Genomic DNA, 21,611 nt, shown 5'->3' on the forward strand with positions numbered 1-21,611 from the left:
CCTAGTTTCTCCCAGGAAAGACATTGTGGCAGAGGACAAATCACCAGCATTAAGTTTAAAGGCAGGACACGACTCAAACATTTAACAGCTTGTATGAATACACCCTTTAGCTGCCGTCTCCCACAGATAAATGGCTTCCACGTATTATTTTGAGGGGATTTGCAAACCATGCAGACCACTGTTGGTAATTTCATTGTTGTCTTTTAGTTAGGCTATGCCAGTAATCTCAGGGATATAACACATGATATGGTGTCTTCCCAAACCAACGCTTTCTCTGAATATGACTCATGATCTCAATATTATTATGAACTCAAAAGCAGAAAAGCCTCATGATGAACCTTGAAAAAGCGAACTGGGAATTTTATACTTAGTATTTACACTCCAAAACTGTGTTCCCCATAAAAGCTAAAAGCAAAGTGACAACATGTTTGTTAAGAACAGTTTGTTCAATGGACACAATAAACAGTATAGTCTGATTTTCCAAAGTTCAGCAAAAAAAAAGACCATGGCATGCAAGAAGACAGCTGACCATCCCAGCCATCCTGGGATATTTGCAGAAAACAGGAGGTGGTGTATATATGTATTGTACATGACCTAATAAAGGGGGGTAAACTAGGTTTAATAAGGGGAGGGCAATATGAACGAATCTGAGCAAGTCCGATGCAGGCAGACTTGCCCTGCAGACCAGCAGGAGGTTACAATTCATTCTTCCAGATTTTTTATTTGCTTCCAACATGTTAAACTGGTCAGATTGAATCCTTCTAGATCAGCTCAACTGAGATGACAAAACAGTCCACAAAGAAACATATGTTTGGGGTGAGTGACGTAGCCTAACTTAAATGACAGAATTTTCGTTTGAACTGTTCCTTTAAAAGCTATCGGGAAATAGCATTATTTCCTGGCATTCACAGAAAGCCAAGTGAACAAACATTCTCGGCTGTTAAAGATGAGCAGTGGAAAATAAACATTTGTGCATTGTGACATTCATCGCCACTGGCAGGCCTTCTTATGTTAGCTTACGTGATCCGAGTAGAAGCCCTCGCAGGACACGCGGGAAATCCTGCTGAACGAAGAATGTGTCCGTGTTTCCATTACGCTGCGTAGCCTGAAGTGATCAATGAGTAGGACAACAGCGGCCTCTTGTGTTCATCTCAAAACACTTTAAAACGACTTGTTCAAAGAGACTATGCAATGTCCTCTCGATTAAATTGAAAATAACAGATCTTTTTACATGTCAAGGTGACACAAATATCATTGCTTTTTAATTTGCAAGCGACCACCTCTCTTAAAACATAAGGGAGTTTCTTTATAACTTGTATATCGCAGACAATACATTTTAAACGAAGTCTTGCATAAAAACAGGAGGTACAAGTTTAAATGCAAGATTAATAAATCTATTTACTGCATTTCTATTAAAGCTGTAAGTGTATAATATAATTGCAATTTTATCAAAACGTGAAAATATTTTGATAGGTCTATTCTAAAAACGTTTAAAATTTAAAATCTATTCCACATTTTTTATTCTTAAGACACAAAAACACTTTTTAAAAAAAAGTGACAAATCCCTTGAAATGTAATGAGAAATCGATTTTTTGTTGTTTATATAATATGACAACTAATATCAAATTGACATTAAAACAAAAAAAGATTACCACTTTTACTTGAAGTGTGTGAACATGATTCAAGAAACACTCATAAAGACACACGAACCAAGATGTTCTCTTCAAAATTAACATTTTTATCAGACACCTAGGCTTCTTGGTATGAGATTCTGTACAAGTACTGTACTTCTGAATGGGCTGAGATCTAGCTGGTTTGAAATTATCAAGTATTTATGGTGTACATTATGTAGAGAGGATTCACTTTATAGATGTCATTAGCTCATGTTTAACAAATCTGACCTATAGAGGTTTTTGTATCAGACATGTTGGAAGTTTTTTTTTTTTTACCACAATCATACATGAGCACAAACATACAACCACACACACACCATAACACACCACACAGATCCCTGCAGGCTGCACTCATGCAGTTACATGCCTACACTTTATGACCCTATATATGACTAACCACTGAAATCAAATCTGAAGACTAAGATTTGTTTAGTAAAAAAAGTATTAAAGTCTGACAATTTTAACTAAAACAAAATCAGGGGACTGTCTCTCGATGCTACACATACACACAATAGACATAATATACACTTTGGTACATAACGTCCACTGGAGTGGACAGATATTTTCGGAGAGAAAAAAAAAATTAAATTGAATCGTAGACTGTGCTTTGGGGTTTCACCACTTGACTTCCAAACATCAGTCCACTCTCATGTATGAAAGGGTTAATGCACAAACGACACAATCACAGACGTTAACTGCACATTTTTATTTCAGGCACAAGAGGGAGCAATTTAGGCCTAAACGCCTTCTCTTCAAGAGATCACCACTCACAGTATTATTTCACAGACAAACACACAGATTAACACGCATACACCCCAAAACCCCAAGAAGGCCACTGAGTCCCTTTTTTTTTTAAGTGCTTAACATGTCAAGTATTACCAGAAAATAAATCTTCCATTCTTGCCAAGCGATGCATGTGTTCAGCAACCCCACAAAAAAAAAAAAAAAAAAAAAAAAGGCACCATTTTGCAAACTCCCATATGGCTGGAAAACCTCTTTCCCTCTCATCTAAAATTAGCAGATGAGCAACAGGGCCATTAACCGAACACCAGAAGATGCTTCTGGATGTTGGGATTTCAATTTAGTGCAAACTAAATGCAGCTACTTTGGGTTAGGAGTATCCAAGTACACAGTAAATACTCTCAAAACTGAAAAAGGAAATATTTTACATAAGTAAAAAAACTTTGTAAACTTTCACCAGCAAACATCTAACATTAGCTTTAACACTGACTATACTATTGAACATGATCTTTCCAACATGCAATTGCACCATGCTTAACCGAAAACGCAATAAAGTGCAGAGTAACTTTCAAAAAACCATCCAAAATGCCCCATTCTCCCATTTTGTGCCCATTTAGAAATAGATGTTCAGTCCTGGTACAACAGGAAACCAGAAAAGGTGCTGTACTTCCAGCTACTGCCATAGATGGCGCCACGGTGCAGTCGCAGCCACACTTGGTCGCCCTGGAACAGCTGGAGGATAGCATGATTGCTGCCGGTCTCATGGTCAGGAGCACCATCATTGGCATAAGCAGACACCATGACCTCTTCGTTGCGCATGAGGTTGATGTACAAGGGTACGCTAATGGCTAGCTTCAGGATGTGGAAGATGAAGACGTAAGCACCGGAAGCGGGACAAGTGAAGCGCCCTGTGGTCGTGTCAAACATGTCGCCAAGGTTGGTGTGCAGCAGGTCAAAGGAGATCGGCTGATCCAGAGTGCCGGGGGCAAAGTTCGCCGTGCGGGCTGCAGAGAAGGCCACGCGGAGTTGGGTGACCGGGTACAAGTGTACGGGCATCAGTGTGTGCTGGCCCTGGGGCGTGATGGGCACTTCCATTGACGGGATGGAGTGTGTGTCACTGATTCCTGAGTCGAGGGGATACGCACCCTCCCGGTCCGGGCTGCTCACCTGAGAGGAGTCACTCCAACCCGCTAAAGAGGTGAGGAGATACAGAGACAGAACACACAGTTAAAGGGATACTCCGCCCCAAAATAAAATTGTCATTAATCACTTACTCCCATGAGAGTATTATGTCGTTCCAAACCCGTAAAAGTTTAGTTTGTTTTCAGAACTATATATTATATCAGAGAAGATATTTTGAGTGAAAAAAAAAAAAAAAAAGAATTGATGAAGTCGTTACTTTATTCTTTTTGTGCAAAAAGTATTGTCGTCGCTTCATATTGTTATAGTTAAACCACTGATGGCAGATTGACCATTCTGACAATGTCTTTCATACTTTTCTGGACTTTGACAGTGTAACTTAATTGGCAGTCTATGGGACAGTAAAAAGCCTGCCAAATCTTAAATGGTGTTCCGAAGACAAACAAAGCTTTTAAGGGTTTGCAATGACATTAAGAGCCATTTCTCATCTTAACTTGTTTTCAACAACAAACATTTTAAAATAAATATCAGTAATTATATATAGTTTTATAAAACTGTCAATGTATGAATGATGGCTCATACCATTGCTCCTTTGGGTTGCTGTGCCTCCACCTCGTTTGAAGTTCTGGTGATACCCGTTTTCCTTGTTGGCAAGAACAAAAAAAAAAAAAAAACCTGAAAAGCTAGTCGGGATTTAAAATCTAGACAATAAGACTAACCCAAAATAATATACATTATAGTAAAACACAAAGTGAATATAACACCCATGTTTAAATAAAGTGACAAACTGTAAATCTGATCTACATTTAAAAAATAAAAATAAAAAAATAATAAAAAAAAAAAGCGCAGAACTGACCAGCTTTCCTTTTAAAGCTAAATGAATACATTAACTCAATATAAATGTAACCGAATACCCAAAACACTTGATAAATATAAAATTAAAGAAAACAAATACACACTTAGTGACATTAATCAGTCAAGTAAACCAATAAATGAAGTAAAAACAAACTTACTCTGGACACATAGAGGGCAGATCCAGGGTCTCGGTGTGGTGTGTGGGTCTGGGATATGAAGCCTCCTCCTGGGGAACGCATATTCACTCTGTATGCCTCATAACCACCTGTCAATCAGCAAAAAAAAAAGAAAAAAAAAAAGAAAAACAAAAAACTACTAATCAATGTCTTCTCCAAACTGCAAAATGCAAAGATCCAATAGCACAGGTTAATACAGTTTGTGCATGGACGACAGTACACCGTATGTTTCAGATGACCAAAAATAAAACACCACTATATCGTGATCTGCACACTATTCAAATATAAAGGTGAAAGATTAACAGAAAGTGAAGGAGACCGAGGAAGATACCTCTGTAGCCACCAGGTGATCTGTATGAGTGACCCAAACCCCTGCCTGCACGCGTCATACCTCTCGCTGTACCGCGGGGGAAGCACGACTGACCCAGACGAGACTGTGGCTGAGTGCCTGAAAACGCGTGTCCACCTGCACTGACCGGACACTCCAGCTGGTACTGGCCTTCTGCAAAGACACGCAGGAATAGGCGAGAACAGGCCTTTTTAACAGAACATTATGAAACTTACCAGAAATTACTCTTAATTTCATATCACCATTCGGAAAAACATGAGAAACCGATTATGAGTGTGAGGGGGAAGTTTTGCCTACATTTGAGGACTAAACAGAAATAAGTGACTTTTTTTTTTTTTAGGAATAAAAGTGGATGCAGGTGCATGTTTTACCAATCTGTTGGTCATCTTCGGGTAGGTTGAGCTCAGGAGGTGTTTGGGTGCTGATGGTGGAGCAATTCTGGGTTTTGGCTGATGTGTAACTCAGATGCATGGACTCAGAGAAACCACTTTCATCTGACTTCATCGCTGAGCTTTCACTTATGGGCAAAGATGCCATATTAAACACCTGATGAGGAGACGGAAGTTCAGATCACATGTTCTGCATTATGATTTAAATAAGTGGAACTGATGTTAGGGACTTTGGATGCATGAGGGCAAAACATTCTCACAGAGTGAAGGTTGTGGAAGGCGTTTTCTGCGCTGATGGATCTGTGACTAGGTGGGGTGGAAAACGTCTGTGCAGACACAGTGGCTGATACTCCATTGCATAACATTTGCTTTCCTGCCTGACAAACACACACACACACACACACACACAAAAGTCAATCCCAAACATATGGTTTTAAGACGCAGGATAACAAAACAGGCATTTTCTCCAGTAACTTCACTTTCCACTTATAAAAGCTTACGGTCACAAAACGAGCTCCATTTATGCATGCATGCAATTAAAAATAAAATAAAAAACTACATTGTTTATTTGTTCATCCAGTGCATACCTGTACAGTGCTCTGGTTTTCTAATGGGACTGAGATGGAAGATCCCCTGCGGTACAGTGGAGGAGAGGTGAAGCCCTCACCTTGTTTCTACAAACAGCAGTTACCATTAGATAATATTTTGTTACAAGCTTATGTGGAAGAGGCTATTTGGTAACCTGCATCATCACAAAAACGCTTACATGTGGCTTCTCTTCATCCGAGGAGTTTATAGAGCGATCTCCATTCGACAGACTGCCTTTAGCCTCTCCAGACAGCAGAATCCGTAATGGAGTGCTCTACCATTAGACAGTCACAGGAAAGAGAGTGACCACATTTTGTTATCAATATACACAATAAGCTCTCATTAAGTCAAACATACTCACCTGCTGGGATGGAGGCAGAATATCTGATGGGCTTTTTGTTAAGTTCCTCTGTGCTGCATGTTGAAAGAAACAGACTGTCAGTCTCAGTTTAAAAAAAGAAAAAAAAAAACCTTTGCCTCAGGCCATCCAAGGTGTATATTTTTCATGGGAACAGATTTCAGAATTTATCATATCACTTGCTCCCCAATGGATCCTCTGCAGTAAATGGGTGCCATCAGAATGAGTCCAAACAGCTTGTGTGGATTGTGATGTTTTTATCATCTGTTGTTTGGACTCATTCTGAAGGCTCAAACTTATTTAAATCTTGTATAGCCTCAGGATGAGGGGTTTAATAAGTTCTAATTTATTAGAAACTATTTAATGCCATTCTACACTTAGTGTAACTCATTTAATATGTAGTACTCATGTACCAAGAGGAGTAGACGAGCCTGGAGATGGACGGCATCTCTTTGTTTGAACGTTTATGGGTGATGTTTCTCCATCCAGAAGAGACTCCTGCAAACAGAAGAAAAAAAAAAAAAAGTTCTGTAAACACTTTCTGAAAGTTCCGTTTTGACAAAAATATGAAAATTAAATTGTACTACTGCAATTTAGTTGTTGTCACAATTTAAGTTTATTTCTTTTTTGCAAAACTTTTAAAATGCATGCCTGCATGAAGCTGAAGGATCCTGAGATCTGGTCCATCAGAGACTCCAACTGCTGTTTGCGCTGAACGGGGTCTTTAGGTAATGGAGACGGAGAGCTAAAGACTTCCACTGCGACAGGCGTCTTTAAACACACAGCATAAAAAAAAAAAAAAAAATTACAACATTTTTACTGCTTTAATATACTAAAGAGTTTACGATGAATGTATAACCCACCGGTTTAGAGTCCTGCTCCCCCTTGCTCTTTCTTTGACATTTCTAGAAACACACATTAATGTAAAGAGACAAAAACTGACCTCATTACATTTCAAATGGCTTCCCAGCATGAAATTTAAGTGATTTCAGATTTTAAAACTAGGGACCACAAGAGGGCGCTAGGAGTATATAAATAAGAAATTGAATGTGCAATTTATTATAAAATAATATATTGTATTATAAAATTCTAATATTGGAATGGGGGGGGGGGGGGTTGTACTTTGTATAGTGTCAGTATAAATGAAAATGGCTCTTTTAAAAAAAAGGTAGCTCATCATATTTGGGGGTCCTTGAAATAAAGAATAAATGAATACAATTAAAATAAAAAAGGAAAAATGTAAAAATTTTTACAAACATCTTGGGAATGACATTGGAAAATACCCCAATTTCCAATTCCGGTCTACTAAAATGGCACTTGAGGTGACATGTTAGAGGCGTTTCACCTCTTTTGGGTCAACCGTAGGTCTCTTCGCAATGTCCGCAGTCTTCGGAATCAATCCTGCCGCTCCTTTCCATGGCTTCTGTATGGGGGACTGAGAGGATGCAGGAGGATCAGAAAACTCCATTTCCCATGAGTCTGGTGGTTCCCTTTCCTTCATGGCTAAAAACTCCTCCTTCCAAGAACGGGGCGAGGCGTTCTCATCCTGTCTGCGCTCAGTGACATCCGTTTCAGGCAGGTATCGTCTGTTAAGAAACTGTCATCATTCAGAAGTTACTGAAATGCTTGCGTTTCTCCAGAACACAGTTTATAGTGTTTGAGACGTCACTTGTTCTTACCTCTTTGGAAGGCACTTCTTTTGAGCTCAGCTTCACCAGTGCTTAAATGCAGAAATATAAATTACACATTTAAGTAAACTAGCAGCTGTTTAGACAAATTTGAAGTTCTATTTGAATAAAATCTCACTGGACAGGCCACAAGGCCTAGATTGAGGGTCCGCCTTTAGGGTCTCAGTCTTCTCTTGACAGTCAACTTTAGGAAGTGGTACGTGATCAAAAAAGCCACAGTCCACTAGCCGAAGTAGCTTTTCCTTCATGTGCTTATCTGTGGAAGAATGAAACCGGTCCAATAAGACAGTTTTTGTCTTTGTATCCCATCAGCAAGACTCAATCCCTCATCATCACCAAAATAGAAGTAGGTTCCTTTTGCTTAATTTGCCCCAAAAAGGGCATACATATAAAACCTACATTTATTCTGTAATGTTTGCCCTTGAATAATAATGAGGCATAATGTATTTGTGTAATGCATTTATAGAGCTACATCTATTATTGTTCATGATACAACTGAAATTAAAGGGCATACATTACATAATTATAATACCTATACATTTACATGCATTTGTTATCAATAAAAAAAATTATATAAGAACATTGCATTGTGTGTAATGCATTAAGCCAAATTGTATTTTTTTTTTTACACCTTTCTCTTTACATGCATTTCTTAATACAAAAAAAGGGCATATTGGATTTGTTTAATCCATTTATGCATGTTTGTGATTAATGTAAGAAATTACAAAAATACAATTATATTTAGAATTATTACTCCTACATTTGCAGCAAATGTATCTATAATTGCTATATAAATGTTAACCTATATAATATGAAAAAAAAAAAAAAAAAAACATCCTAGCTCAGATAACAACTGTAAAGCTAACAAATTATTTTGACAACCAAAGAAACTCACATGTTGAGCCAGCAACTGGGCTTTCGTCCCCTTCCAGAAGCTCCCCGTAAACAATAGCAGCCTGTTCCATCTGATCCTCTAAACTAGTGCATGAAACAAAAGTTCAAGCAACACCAACAGGCTAAAAACACCAAATACAGCAATGTAAGAGAATCAAAAATCACAAGCAAGCACCCATGCCAGGGAGAACATACAGTAAGCAATTATTGCAAAAATCAATCAGATCTTTTGTATCATTCCAAAGGAGTTCGTTTTGTGATCCCATTTATCCCACTTACATAATTTTGCTTAGGTGCTTAATATTTCCCCATCATGTACATAAATTACTGAAGTGCTATAACACACACAATGTAGGAAAACAGTTCCACTAATTTTAAAAGTTAGCAAAAAAAAAAAAAAAAAAAAAAAAACAGAATGTGTTTGACCAATCAGAAGTAAGAATTCCAGACAGCCATGTAAAATGATACTGACGAGTCCATAATAAAAAGGAAACTAAAAATGTACAAACACTACAAAAACGCCGACCTAATATGGCGCAGAAGACTGTATCAGGTGCAGCACAAACCTCATCCTATGGTTTCTTTTGCATCCCAATAATGAGGCCAGATCCAGCAAGCTCTCAATGTCCTGTGTGGACAGGTAACAGGAATGTTGTCTTGTGTTGCAGAAGTTCCTCCGGACGTCCTCTCTCTGCAGACTGTGGAGGACGTACTGCACCTGGAGTATCAAGCTCAGACGTTTCCGCTCTTCTTCAATCCTCATCAACTTCTCTTGTCGAGCAGCTTTTCGCTGAGCCTTCAATAACTATGGAGAAGATCCAGTGAAATATATAGGACTAATTTTGCACTGCACTTTATCAATGCATGATCCTTACATCTTGTGTGAGGGCACCAATGGTCTTCTGGAGCTCTTTGGCAAATGTAAGATTGTGGATCACCTCATCATACTTCCCCACAGCTTCCTACAACATTACCACACATGCTGTCATGCTGAAACGAGCCCCATTTCCCAAGATTCGGCACATAAAATAAAAGAATGATTACCAGTTGGTCTGGATTTAGTTTGTCCCCCTTCTTAATCCTCTCACTGTAGCTCTCCAGTTTCAGCTGTACGAATAAAAAGTAGTTTTGTTTTACACACACACAGAAAGGAGTGAAGCACATTAGAGTTCCACCTAAACATCATAATAAAGGCACCTTCTTTTTCTCAATGTTGCGGATCTTGTGCTTGAGGCAGATGAGGCTGTCCTCAATGTATTGCTCATAACCGTAATAGGTGGTCGTGGTGGTGGGGTTAAAGGTGAGCTGGAGGGCTGTAAGCACTCGAGGGGACTCGGATTTAGGGCTGCCCTGGTCATCTTCCTTCTCCACGGTCAGCTCTGACGGAGTTAATGTCTCTATAGTCCGAGATGGTGACAGCTGAACCATGATCTTAGTCTCTCTGAAGCAGAGGGGGAAATGAACAGAAAGGTCACACTATTTATTATGGAACTAAAAATGTTTATAGCCATGCTCTTAAGACAAAACAAGTATATAATTCACGTTGCAATTAATAGAAACAAAAACAAAAAAAAACACTTTCCATACCACAGTAGTCCTACAGCATCACAAACTCAAATACATGTGCAGGTTTCTTTTAAAGTAATTCCACAACCAAAAGAGTCTAATAATATGTGGTCATGGGATGAAGTGACCCTCACTGGGCAATGTAGAATAAAACCAGCTAACGCTAAATTTAAGATCACCAATAATGTATATACCAATATAAGTAAATTCTTCAGTGTCTTTTCACTGAGATAATACTATAGATTTATTAATGGTCTATAAACAAGGCATTTAACTTTTTTATTTTAATTATTTTATTTTAATCAAGTCCTAGTAGTTTTGTTGCATGTTTGTCCTTTTTATTGGGTTTGTCAGCTTTATTGATATTGGCTATCATTTTATATTGAAAATTGTGAACAAGTTTTTATTTTATTCTTTCATTTTTATATAGGCCTAATTATTTCCCTAAACACTTTTCTATTTTTAAGTGATTTAAAATGAACCTTTAGATGTCTTTACTTTTTTTTTTTTTTATGCCTATGCTGTGCTATATAAATACTTTCTTCGCCTTTAAGCTAAAAGCATGCATAAGGCAATGGACTGTATCCTGGTTCAGTTCAGTCAATAAAACAATGACAGTGGCAATAGAATAATCTCACCACATATATAGGCTACTGTAAAGTTAAACACAAACAGGACAGCCTAAACCGTGAATAGCTTAATTATATCTAATATTATAAAGCTAAAATCTTCCCATGTGTCTGGACATTCGCCAATGCTCACCATGACATGGCGTTTACATGCTGGAATACAAATGCAACATTAAAAAGCGAATTAAGCCCAGAAATCACTATGTAACATTAAAACCGTAGTCGTTTATTGTCAGCCATTTACAAATGACGTCTAATGCAATTCTCTCGTTTTTTAAACATCGCCTATGCATCAAGTTGATCTTCAAAAGAAGCTATAACAAATTGCATTTGAAAAACAGCAGTTAAAATGTAACTTTTAAAGACTTTATCAGACTCGAGTTTAATGCCTTTCAAAATAACCCTGCCCAAACAGCGTTGACGCGGTGCCACCACCCAAAAACACATAAAGCCACAGAGGCATGTGACAACATAACACACAGGTGCACTGAGCAAAGCATCCGCAGGAACCTCACCGACCTCATGCGTCTCTGGCGGTGTGTGTGTTTGCTGCGTTTCAGATCGTTACGATGACTTGGGTGGAAAGGCTTCTCATTTAGAGTCAACGCAAACGAGGTAGCCTTTCGATGAGCTGGTGGAAAGACGACATAAAGCAGCGGGGAAACAGAAAGGACAGACCACAGCCGCCTCTCATCTTTTTATGCCCTCAAAGCACTGGAAACCCATCAGCTGGCGAGGCAATCATGACGTCACAGCCAAACACAGGACAGTCCCCGCGCGCAGCCTCAGCACACACACTCTCTCACGCTCTCATATATCTGTCTAACATTTAAATTACAAATAATATATACAAATAACTTTTTCAGAATGGGTAACAGGGTTGAATAAGTAACAGGGTTGCAAATTTAGTCTGTCATTCAAGGGGCTAACAAATGTGGTACTAAATAATGGTTTTAATGGTTAGTATTACTCAGAATATGTAAATGATTCAGCTTGACGTTTGCACTTAACACTACATTTTTGTGTAAAAACTGAGAATTTAAAATTGGTAATTTTATGGTAAATAGTTAATTACAATAGTTCAAACATGTCTAATAGGCATCACAGCCAAAAAATAAATAAATAAAACCAACTTCCTGAACAAACATTTTGTATTATCTGTTAAAAAGCCATAGCTTTATATGTTGCATGCACTGAAAAAAATTATTTATGCCTTGCTATTTAGAGAAATTATGTAAAACAAGAACAAATATCTGCTGATGGTGTCAGAAAATTAAACTTGTTTTCCCTTTGAATTGAATGTATTTCTCTGAGCCCACTGGCAGATATTTGTTCTCGTTCACTTACTTTTAAAGAATTTCTTTGTGTCCCTTTAAAAGTCTTTAATTTACCTTCATAAAAACTGCAGAAACCCTCTTATTAGTATATGCTAAAAACAGACGTTTAACATTTTTGTGAAAACTGTGATACTTTGGTCAGAGTTGAAAAGGTCAAAAGAACAGCATTTACTTGAAACAGAAATGTTTTGTAACATTATAAAAGTGTTTACTGCTCAATTCAATGTGTCCTTGCTGAATGAAAGTATTAATTTCTTTTTACTGACCAAAAAAATGGTAGCCAATTTTTCACCCCTAGGAATTGAACCCACAACCTTGGTGTTGCAAGCACCAAAAACACCAGCTATTCTCGATCTATTACTCTATATAGCTCATTTAATGTGCTGGCATGACCTAACTACGTACATGTTCCTGTAGCTCAAACAGAATCATGGCACTGGCCATAGGTTCAATTCCCAAGGATAGTGAAATATTAATGCAAGTGGTTGTCAAATGCATACATATTTACACCAATGCACAAAACAAGTGTAACCATCACAAGTTACATTTATTGAGGAACAAGTAAAAAGTACAATATGTAAAAAAATACAAAACCTGCTTCATATATCTCTAGTAATGTGAATACAAAGTGCATAGCTACCATACATGCCTGTAGCACTACAACTAAAGGACTAGTCTAAGGAAAGGTATTCGGGCATTAGAAACCTCAAACAAAGGTAAAAATAAAAATAAAAAATAAAATAGCTGTACTTAACATAAACAAAACAAAAAATAAAAGATTTAAAAAGTCTGTTTTTACAGCTGTCCGGTCCTGAAGTTCTCCATAACGTTTAGTACATCTCGGTTGACAATCTGTGATGTGTAAAAGCGTTTTCAGTCCATATTGCAGTGTTGTTAGGACAGTTTAGTCCTAGATGAAACTTTAAAAGAAAAGACCACAATAAAAATAAATATAAAATAAATAAGAGTATTCATAATAACTGTTGTTCAGACTTAAACATCTTATATTTACAAATGAAGGCCGTCATAGAGATGACACGAATCCCCATGTAATTGATTCACCTGAACGGATGTTACCACAAATACAGTAATTGTTCATGGCATTCTGTGATGTGGCATATTTACATTAAAGCCACAAGCTGCCACCATCAAAATAACCATTAATAAAAGGAGCATATATTAGCGATACAAATTAAAATTCATGTACAATGGAGTGTTTTGTGAGAATCAAATGAGTTCTCTAGCGCCACCCATTGGAATTAAACAGAAGTATGTGTGCATCAATGTAATTTCTACAGTCTAAGACAGCCAAGGCTATCATAAACAACAAAATTATAAAGAAACTGGCAGGACAGACCTTCTGAAACAAAGGGGAAACCTTGGGATATTTAGTATGAATACTCCTTATATGAAAGCTTATTACAGACGATTAAGTCGATTTATAATGAAAATGTACAAGCTGAGATTGGTTTAGACTTTCAGTTTTTTGAAAAAGATTTCCCTGGCATAAAACGGCAAAAAAAAAAAAAAAAAAACACCAAAAAATTCAGAATATGTGCTAAATTCTTTAATGACAGTTAAAAAGGAGCAGTATCTGTCATTGTGAAAACACAGTATTTACACGTGTATATAAGATGATTGAATAAATAGCAAAAATGTTGGGCTTTTTGGCTTTGAATGAGACAATATTGAAAATATCCAATTTTTAAAAATAGCTGAGGACAAGTAAATCCCTGTAATAATTAAACAACACTGACATCTTGAGATTCCATGTTGTAGTCAAAGCCTGATTTAATTTTTGTTATTTTCTTGCATTTATCTACAAAAATATATTGTGACGGTCTCAAAATGTGCCTTAATTGTTATAACATTATGTTGCAACATGGTTGCAAATCAAATTAAAAATAAATAAAAATCTTCTTATAATGCCATGCAAAATTCATGCAAAATTTCATCCATAAGATAGTTTCCTTAGCGTTCATGCTCTTTTCCATAAACCTGGAATCAAATCTACACTTTTGGATATTTACATTAGTACACTGAATACAGGAGTGTTGATAGCCAGGCATTATTTTTGGTTGGCCATGCCCAGTCTGCCTCAGCACCACAGAATGCTGTCTGGAGAAACGTTTGCAGTAAAACACTATAAGTTGAGTTAGTTGCCTATTAGAGGCTGAATACAGACAACAACTGAAATCAGGGTTTAAAAGTGACAGTTCACCCTAAAACAACAAATCTGTTGTCGTTAACTCACCTTCTCCTCATCACACTTCATTTTCCTTACATAAAATCAAAAAATATTTTCTGTATTGTAAAAGTGAAGGGGACCTGAAGCAGTCAAGCTCCAAAATGACAAAAAGCACTGTAAAAATGTCTCAAATGTAGTCCATATGACATAAACTTTGGTTTATCGCTATCATTTGGCTATAAAAGACTTGGAGCTTAGAGCACAGCTCAATTTTTAAGATACTTTTGGGTTGCTTTAGTGACTTTGGAGCTTGACAGCTCCAATCCCCATTCACTTCCATTATTTTGAATAAAGCAACTAGATGATCTTCAAAAACTAACTTTTTTTGTTCCACGAAAAAAATAAAGAAACTGAAGGAGGTTTGGAACAGCATAAGGGTGAACGACAGAATGACGACACTTCATAAAAATATAAAAAAAACCTGCCACTTTAAATAAAACCGAGAGGAAAAAATCTGAGTACACCTTAACGATAAAGACAAAGACAGAAAAAATAAATATATAAAAGGCAAAGATCTTCCCTAAATAATGGCTATATCCCAGCAAAATAGACTACAATTTAGCAGATGCCGCTTGCTGTATACTAAATACTGTACACTAAGTGCAGAGAGACTCCTCTAAGGAAGGGCAGAATGGTGTTCAAGGGTACAAAAGTGACAGCGTAGCATTGTGGTCACTGTATACATTTCTATGCATGATGTATGTAGATCCAGCATTCTGTGTTTTGAGTGGGATATCAAAAAATGAAACTCATTTTCCCTGGTCTACAAAAAAACAAAAATCCTCATAGGAAAGGGAACAGTGTGGTACCAGGCACTGGCAAACAAGGACGTCAGTTCAATTTGATAAATAAAGGTTGATTTGACTGAGGAGGAAATGAAAGAGACACATTCTCAACAAGGAAGAAGGAAACAGGAAAATGAACAAAGATCCAGCTGCTCTTGAATCGAAGGCAATCCGAGAAAACGTCTTTGAGAGTGTCAGAGGGGTTTCAACTCTCAAAGGCTTCCTAAGAATGCCACATCAGTACTGTGGGAATGTGGTATCACCACTCCTCGTCCACTTCCTGCTCCATTTTTATTTGAGGAGAGGAGTGCGGTTGAATGGACGAGAGAATTTCTTGACTGCTCTGCACCTCCTCTTTCTCAAGATCACCGTCCTCCTCCTCCTCCTCCTCTTCTTCCTCTTGCTCCTGTTTTTTCTGACAGCAGGGCTTGTAGAGATGAGGGTCAATCAGAACCTCCCCAAAGCGACCTTTATAGATGATGCCACAACATACCCGCTGCCTAAAGGGAATTGTAAATGAACTCATTTAACTTAAAAAGTATTAATTATGATGAAAAACAAAAGATCAAACTCATAAATCAGACCAATTTAAAGTAAGGTAAAGACCTTTTCCAGTATGTCAGGTCCAAGAAGGAAAAGACTGGAGAGCGGGCGGAGCCAGGAGTCAACTCAGAGTCAGAGCCTTCATCTGATTGGTTACTGTAGCTGGGCGACTGGGCGGGGCTTGTGCTGGACGTGGTGCTGTGAGCATCTGAATCTGTTAACAGAGACATTTTGTCAAAACGATCATGTTAAAGAAATTATTTAATAATGTTAAGAACATACAATTCATGTTGTTTTGTAATTGAAGTGTGTGATTGTGTACTCACTGTGTCTCTTCAGTTCCTTCTGAACTCTGCTGAGCTGGTTCGGTCGGATCCGTGTGGACAGGGATTTTACTTTCTTTGACTTCACTGTAGTTTTCAGACTGGGCCCCCCTCGCGCATCAACCACCTGACAACAATTAATAACAATTAGTACCCTCAGACTGTGATGGAAATGTATTTGTTTATAGTTATTTAATTTATTTTCTTATAATTTATTATATTAGTTACAAGCAAAGCAGTAAACATATATTCATTTATCTATAGATATTATAGGGCAGGTTAATTGATTATTTATATATTTATTATATAATTTATTTTATTTTCATTCTAAACATAACAATAAATGCATTTACTGTATATTAATTTGTATTTTAGGCATTATATTATATTAGATCACAGGTCATGTTTATAACCATTGTTATTTATTTACTGTCATTTAATATAATGCCTAAAACACCAATTAATATAAATGGTTTTGTTCAGAACTCATAAAATATATTATATTGGTCAGAACTGAAGTTTGCATTATTGATTCTGTTGTTTTGCTTTATTACTATGTAGCTGCTTTGAAATTATGTTTTATATAAAGCAAGACTTTAGCCATTTACTTATTACATATTATATTATAAAATACTATAGGTCAGTTTTATAATTTGTTATATATTTATTGACATATAATACAATTTATATTAGTTATAAACAAGACAATAAATAATAATAATGATAATAATAATAATAAATATATTATTCATATTATTAATTATCTAGATAAACTAATACAGGTTATCTGTAATCAGTGGGCCCAAATATGAACTGCATTAGTTTTAATTCAAAGTGACTACTACCATGTTATACTATGTAGTAATACTATTATTACGAATACTATTGCATATGTTTAAATAATTTGTGCATGTAAGACATTGTTTAAATATGTTATTCTGAGGAGGCGGGCTTCCCCAGCTGGTCCTCAGTTCCTCTAAAGGTTTCCTCCTCATCTACTTTAACATCTTAGGGAGTTGCCACTGCAGCTACAGTTCACTTGTTCACTAAGGGTGTTTCTGTGTAAGGCTGCTTTGGAACAATGTGTATTGAACTGAAAAGACTTCACTGTGCTAAATAAGAGGCTGTGTGAGTGTGCATATGAACAGCCCGGAGAATTTGACGGGGCTTACATGATTCCAGTTCTTCTTGGAACCGACGGGAAGCTTCTTCCAGCGCTTCACCAGCAGAACACAAGCATTGCAGATTTCACCAGAGCGAGTCTCCCCTAAACTGCAGAAGTATCCCATTGTATATCATTGTAATAGGAGAATACATATGAAGTTCTCACATTAAAAAAAAGCATTATTTCTTCCACTTTATTTTAAAAGTAAAAAAAAAGTCTGAATGCTTGACTACTAGAGATACATTATACAAATCCTCACTGTTATTAGACCGGGCAGATGTTAATATGTTATTACAGAGGAACCACAAGCACACAACGAATACCCAACTCACCCAAAGCAGCTCTGAAAGTCTCTCTCATAGCGTTTGCTGTCAGTGAAACGAGAGCTGGAGGATTTTGCCCTGCAGATGCAGCATCCATCAAGGCTGCGGTACATCTTCGGCTTATGAAAGCCAAACATCTGTAACACATGAATAAGACAGAAGTAAAACAACTTTCTATTTGGTACTTCTGCTGGTTCAATGATTTTACACAAGATTTAAAGCGCATCTGGAATTTAATGTGCTACAAAAAGTACGCCATGGTAAGCACAAACAACTAAATTTACTGATACACACAGTTCTAATGATAATAATAAGAAATGTTCCTTGAGATAAATCAGCACATTAGAATGATTTCTGAAGGGTGACACTGAAGTAATGGCTACCGAAAATTCGGCTTTGCCATCACAGGAATAAATTACACTTTAAAATATATTTAAATTGAAAACAGGTATTTTAAATTGTAATAATGTTTCAGAATATTACTGTTTTTTATCAATTGAACTCAGCCTTTGTATGCATAAGAGACTTCTTTCAAAGTAATTTATGGTAAATCTTAATCACTCCTAAATTTTGACCAGTAGTGTATGCATTTGTCTATTATATATACTGTAATAATAAAACATTTACAAATAATTGGTCAATTCATGGAAATAATGGTTAAACTTACACAAAAAGTGTATGAAAATATTGACTTTTTAATGTAGTGTCATTTTTATCAGAGTATTTTCATAATTGCTCTTTATACATTTTATATATTTGTATACACATATACATACACATACAGACAGAGGCCTTTAGTAAATGTATAGTGTTAATACGTGGATTACTTAATATTACTTACATAACTAATAGGCTAATAGATTATATTAGAAACAGAACGAGAGCGAGAGATTAAATATGGGTTATCAATCATCATCCCGTCAGTGGCATAAAAGCATAATGGAAACAGTGCTCGGTCTTATATAAGCTCGGTGCTGATAGAGCCGGACACCGGTGGCCTCGCGCGTCGACACTGATCGGTGACAGCAGCGGTGCCCTCGCGAGGCATCAAATTCATACATTATAACTGGGTCAATACAGAAGGCACATCTGTCCGACGTCTATCGGAAGCCTCTGGTTTCATTTTTAATTACAGCCTATATATGTACATTAATATTTCATCATATTTCTAAAATTATGCACTGTACATAGTGCGAGAGTTGAACTTGCGCTTGTATATTCTGCCTCTGACGCAATTCAAACATGGCAACGCGTTAGAGAGGAGAGGAGGGGCAGAAAATGGGGGCAAGAAAGTAAAGCAATGCCATTTCGAAAACAGCGACCATGAGTGCCATTTACACATCCAAAGGTGTCGTCTAAAGTTATCCAGATGACATTACCAGTGTCTCGCGGTGTTTAAATGTTCAGCCGTTCGCACACTTCGGTGGAATGGTGCGTGTGTCCCGCAGTATTCACCGCCCACCACCTCGCGCGGAAGCATGGCACGCCACATTGCTTCTTTAAACAGACACATTCAGCATCTTTTCCTCGGAGTTTCACCGAAAACGACTTCCGCTTGGTGCGAGAAACTAATTGTCCCTTTTTCTTTGATGCCAGCGGTGCTCATCGAAGAAAGACGGTTGCATTTAGTCGAATTGCTCGTCCGCTGCTCTTTGTTTTCCGCGCGACTCTGCGTCAGAGGCTCGTGCGACTCCATGCTTTGCGCTCGAGACTGTAAACACATGATGTCCGCGCAACAACTTCGCTCAAGAGCGTTGAACCTTACAATTTTTTTTCTTAACGAGGCAATATAAGACACCTTTAAAACAGTCCACAGGAATACTTAAATAAAATATCGATTTTATTAGCGCCGTGTTTAAATGCGTCAGTGACACCGCCTCCATACCACATGCAATGGATCTTTTTACAGCAACACAGCTCTAAACGTTATACAAACGTTGAACTTCTGGAGCTAGTGAAGCAAAAGTTTGAAAACGTTGAGGGGCTTGTGAAAATGCGCGTTTGTTTTGAAGCACACCCACCAATACCCGAGTTTAGAGACCACACACGGTCAAGACGGACAGCCCATTACCGCAAGCTCAAAACGAGAAGAAACCGCAAAACTGGGGTTCAGTGCGTGCATATAACACCAAGTATACACATAAATGAGAATGCATGTTCCCTATCATAGTTTTCACTATTATAGTTATCACATAGGGCTAGTTCACCCAGTTCACGAATGCAACCTGCTTAATTTAAAATGCTAAATTGATTATTTCTGTTAAAACACAAGTGTAAAACGCATTTTCAATTTACGTCTGCTCGGATAAGTGTAATAGAAATCTATTTCGGCTTCAAATGAATCAATTCTGTTATCAAACACTTATCAGCGATCATCGGCAAAGGATGCGAGCGCCCTGAAATGTGATGCGCTGTTTGAGGAGCAGCCTCCTCAAGTGTAAACTTATCGCACGCTTTTATACTGAAGTAAAAATGTAGAACAATTTCAACAAGCCTTAAAAGTGATCTTACTGCTACGTTTCTAACGAATGCGACAGCTTTCAGCCGGGCAGCGCACTGTCACACAACTTCTTAAAGGGGCATTTCGGAAGGCGAATATAACATCTTTTGCACACACAAAAACTATTAAGTAGGTTTTAAGAAAAAGCAATTTTTTCTTACCTCGACTTGGAGCAGTTAGAGTCAAATCACACAACAAAATCCAAGAGTTACAGGCGTTACTCATTTAACAATGCGCCACTCGCTACTGTCTCACTTTCTGTCTGAGTATAGTAAAATGTTTACGCATGCGCCGAGCTCCATCCACCATTTTCTGAATTTCTTCAATCAACCTCATTTGCATACGCGACTGACGTCGGACTGCGTCTGGCATTCTATTGCCCATATAAGGAAGAGAAAATTACGCGGGAAACGTGGGCGGGTCCGTTTGCCAGGGCAGCAGCCAGTGCACTGCGATCCCGGTGGGCGGAGTCACGCTGTAAAACTACGAGGACAGCAGATGTCTGGGGAAACGCAGCACATCTCCCTTGCTCCCTGTCCGTCAGCCATGAGCACATGGTACTTCATCATGGAAATAGTTCGAGAGAGCTGTTTTTGGGCCCCCTGTAGAATAAATTGAATAGGCTGAAAGAGATAAACGACATTAGACTTTATAAATGTAACATTTTAAACCAAAAATTTAGATCGGTTTCTGTACAAAAACGTTTAATTGCCTCACTCATATTTATAGGGAAAACTGGGAAGTGTCATTTTTTATTTAGGTTGTAGCTCCCAGTCTTTTCCTTCAAACTTTGATGTAATATTCCTATATTTGTTTGCTACTAATTAGAAAATTGCATTGTCAGATAAGTAGATTTCACCACTAAATTGGGTGGGTTATAATACTAATAGAAAACATGGAAAATAGAAAGCATTTAAAATGTTGTACATTAAATTATTGTGTTAATCGAGTTTACTTCTATTTCAACTTTACATTTTGTCTAAAATCACTGTTATGCCATCACAATCACTAACTATAATTTCCTGTTTAGCTACTATTTGTTATAATTATGTAGGCCTATATTAAAAAAAAATAATTCAATTCAAAACCAGAAAATTAAATGGGAAGCCATACAGTAACTGTAATTTAACACGAATTTAGAGATCACAAAACAATCTAATTTTACCTTCTTAACTCTTTGCCCTGTAAATCCTTTCTATTTTCACAGCTTCTGCGGTCATCTCAGGAGCTTGGTGCTTATACTTTTGTCATGGAAAAAATAGGTACAAAATCTGTCACTCCGGTAGTATATTTTCAAAAGATACTAATACCATTTAATAAGTAGACTATAGATATGTCATT

The 21,611-nt window shown here is 37.3% G+C and overlaps 2 protein-coding genes across 4 annotated transcripts; both read right to left on the bottom strand.

The window, feature by feature from the left end:
* Positions 1 to 2,360: 2,360 nt before the first annotated feature.
* Positions 2,361 to 11,866, bottom strand: LOC113048170 (caprin-2-like). 2 transcript variants are annotated; one of them, XM_026209780.1, is made up of 21 exons: positions 11,566 to 11,866; positions 10,049 to 10,292; positions 9,896 to 9,958; positions 9,727 to 9,813; positions 9,418 to 9,656; positions 8,853 to 8,935; positions 8,076 to 8,213; positions 7,949 to 7,989; positions 7,615 to 7,866; positions 7,133 to 7,174; positions 6,921 to 7,040; positions 6,683 to 6,767; positions 6,273 to 6,325; positions 6,090 to 6,185; positions 5,911 to 5,997; positions 5,584 to 5,700; positions 5,306 to 5,480; positions 4,917 to 5,087; positions 4,568 to 4,674; positions 4,137 to 4,197; positions 2,361 to 3,604 (listed from the first exon to the last, which is right to left on the bottom strand). In XM_026209780.1, the coding sequence occupies exons 1-21, from the start codon at positions 11,568 to 11,570 to the stop codon at positions 3,042 to 3,044; spliced, it is 2,829 nt and encodes a 942-aa protein (XP_026065565.1). In that variant the 5' UTR covers positions 11,571 to 11,866; the 3' UTR covers positions 2,361 to 3,041. The 2 variants fall into 2 exon arrangements, with proteins under 2 accessions (XP_026065565.1, XP_026065566.1); XM_026209781.1 differs by having other exon boundaries at positions 4,977 to 5,087; positions 11,566 to 11,859.
* A 1,045-nt stretch (positions 11,867 to 12,911) lies between these two features.
* Positions 12,912 to 20,583, bottom strand: LOC113048171 (SIN3-HDAC complex-associated factor-like). 2 transcript variants are annotated; one of them, XM_026209783.1, is made up of 6 exons: positions 20,432 to 20,583; positions 17,780 to 17,907; positions 17,455 to 17,554; positions 16,286 to 16,409; positions 16,023 to 16,173; positions 12,912 to 15,916 (listed from the first exon to the last, which is right to left on the bottom strand). In XM_026209783.1, exons 2-6 carry the CDS (start codon positions 17,905 to 17,907, stop codon positions 15,676 to 15,678), a joined length of 744 nt encoding a protein of 247 aa, XP_026065568.1. In that variant the 5' UTR covers positions 20,432 to 20,583; the 3' UTR covers positions 12,912 to 15,675. The 2 variants fall into 2 exon arrangements, with proteins under 2 accessions (XP_026065568.1, XP_026065569.1); XM_026209784.1 differs by lacking the exon at positions 20,432 to 20,583 and adding an exon at positions 19,150 to 19,953.
* Positions 20,584 to 21,611: the final 1,028 nt, after the last annotated feature.

This window comes from Carassius auratus, chromosome 29, assembly GCF_003368295.1.
Source record: "Carassius auratus strain Wakin chromosome 29, ASM336829v1, whole genome shotgun sequence".
Taxonomy (NCBI): Eukaryota; Metazoa; Chordata; class Actinopteri; order Cypriniformes; family Cyprinidae; genus Carassius; species Carassius auratus.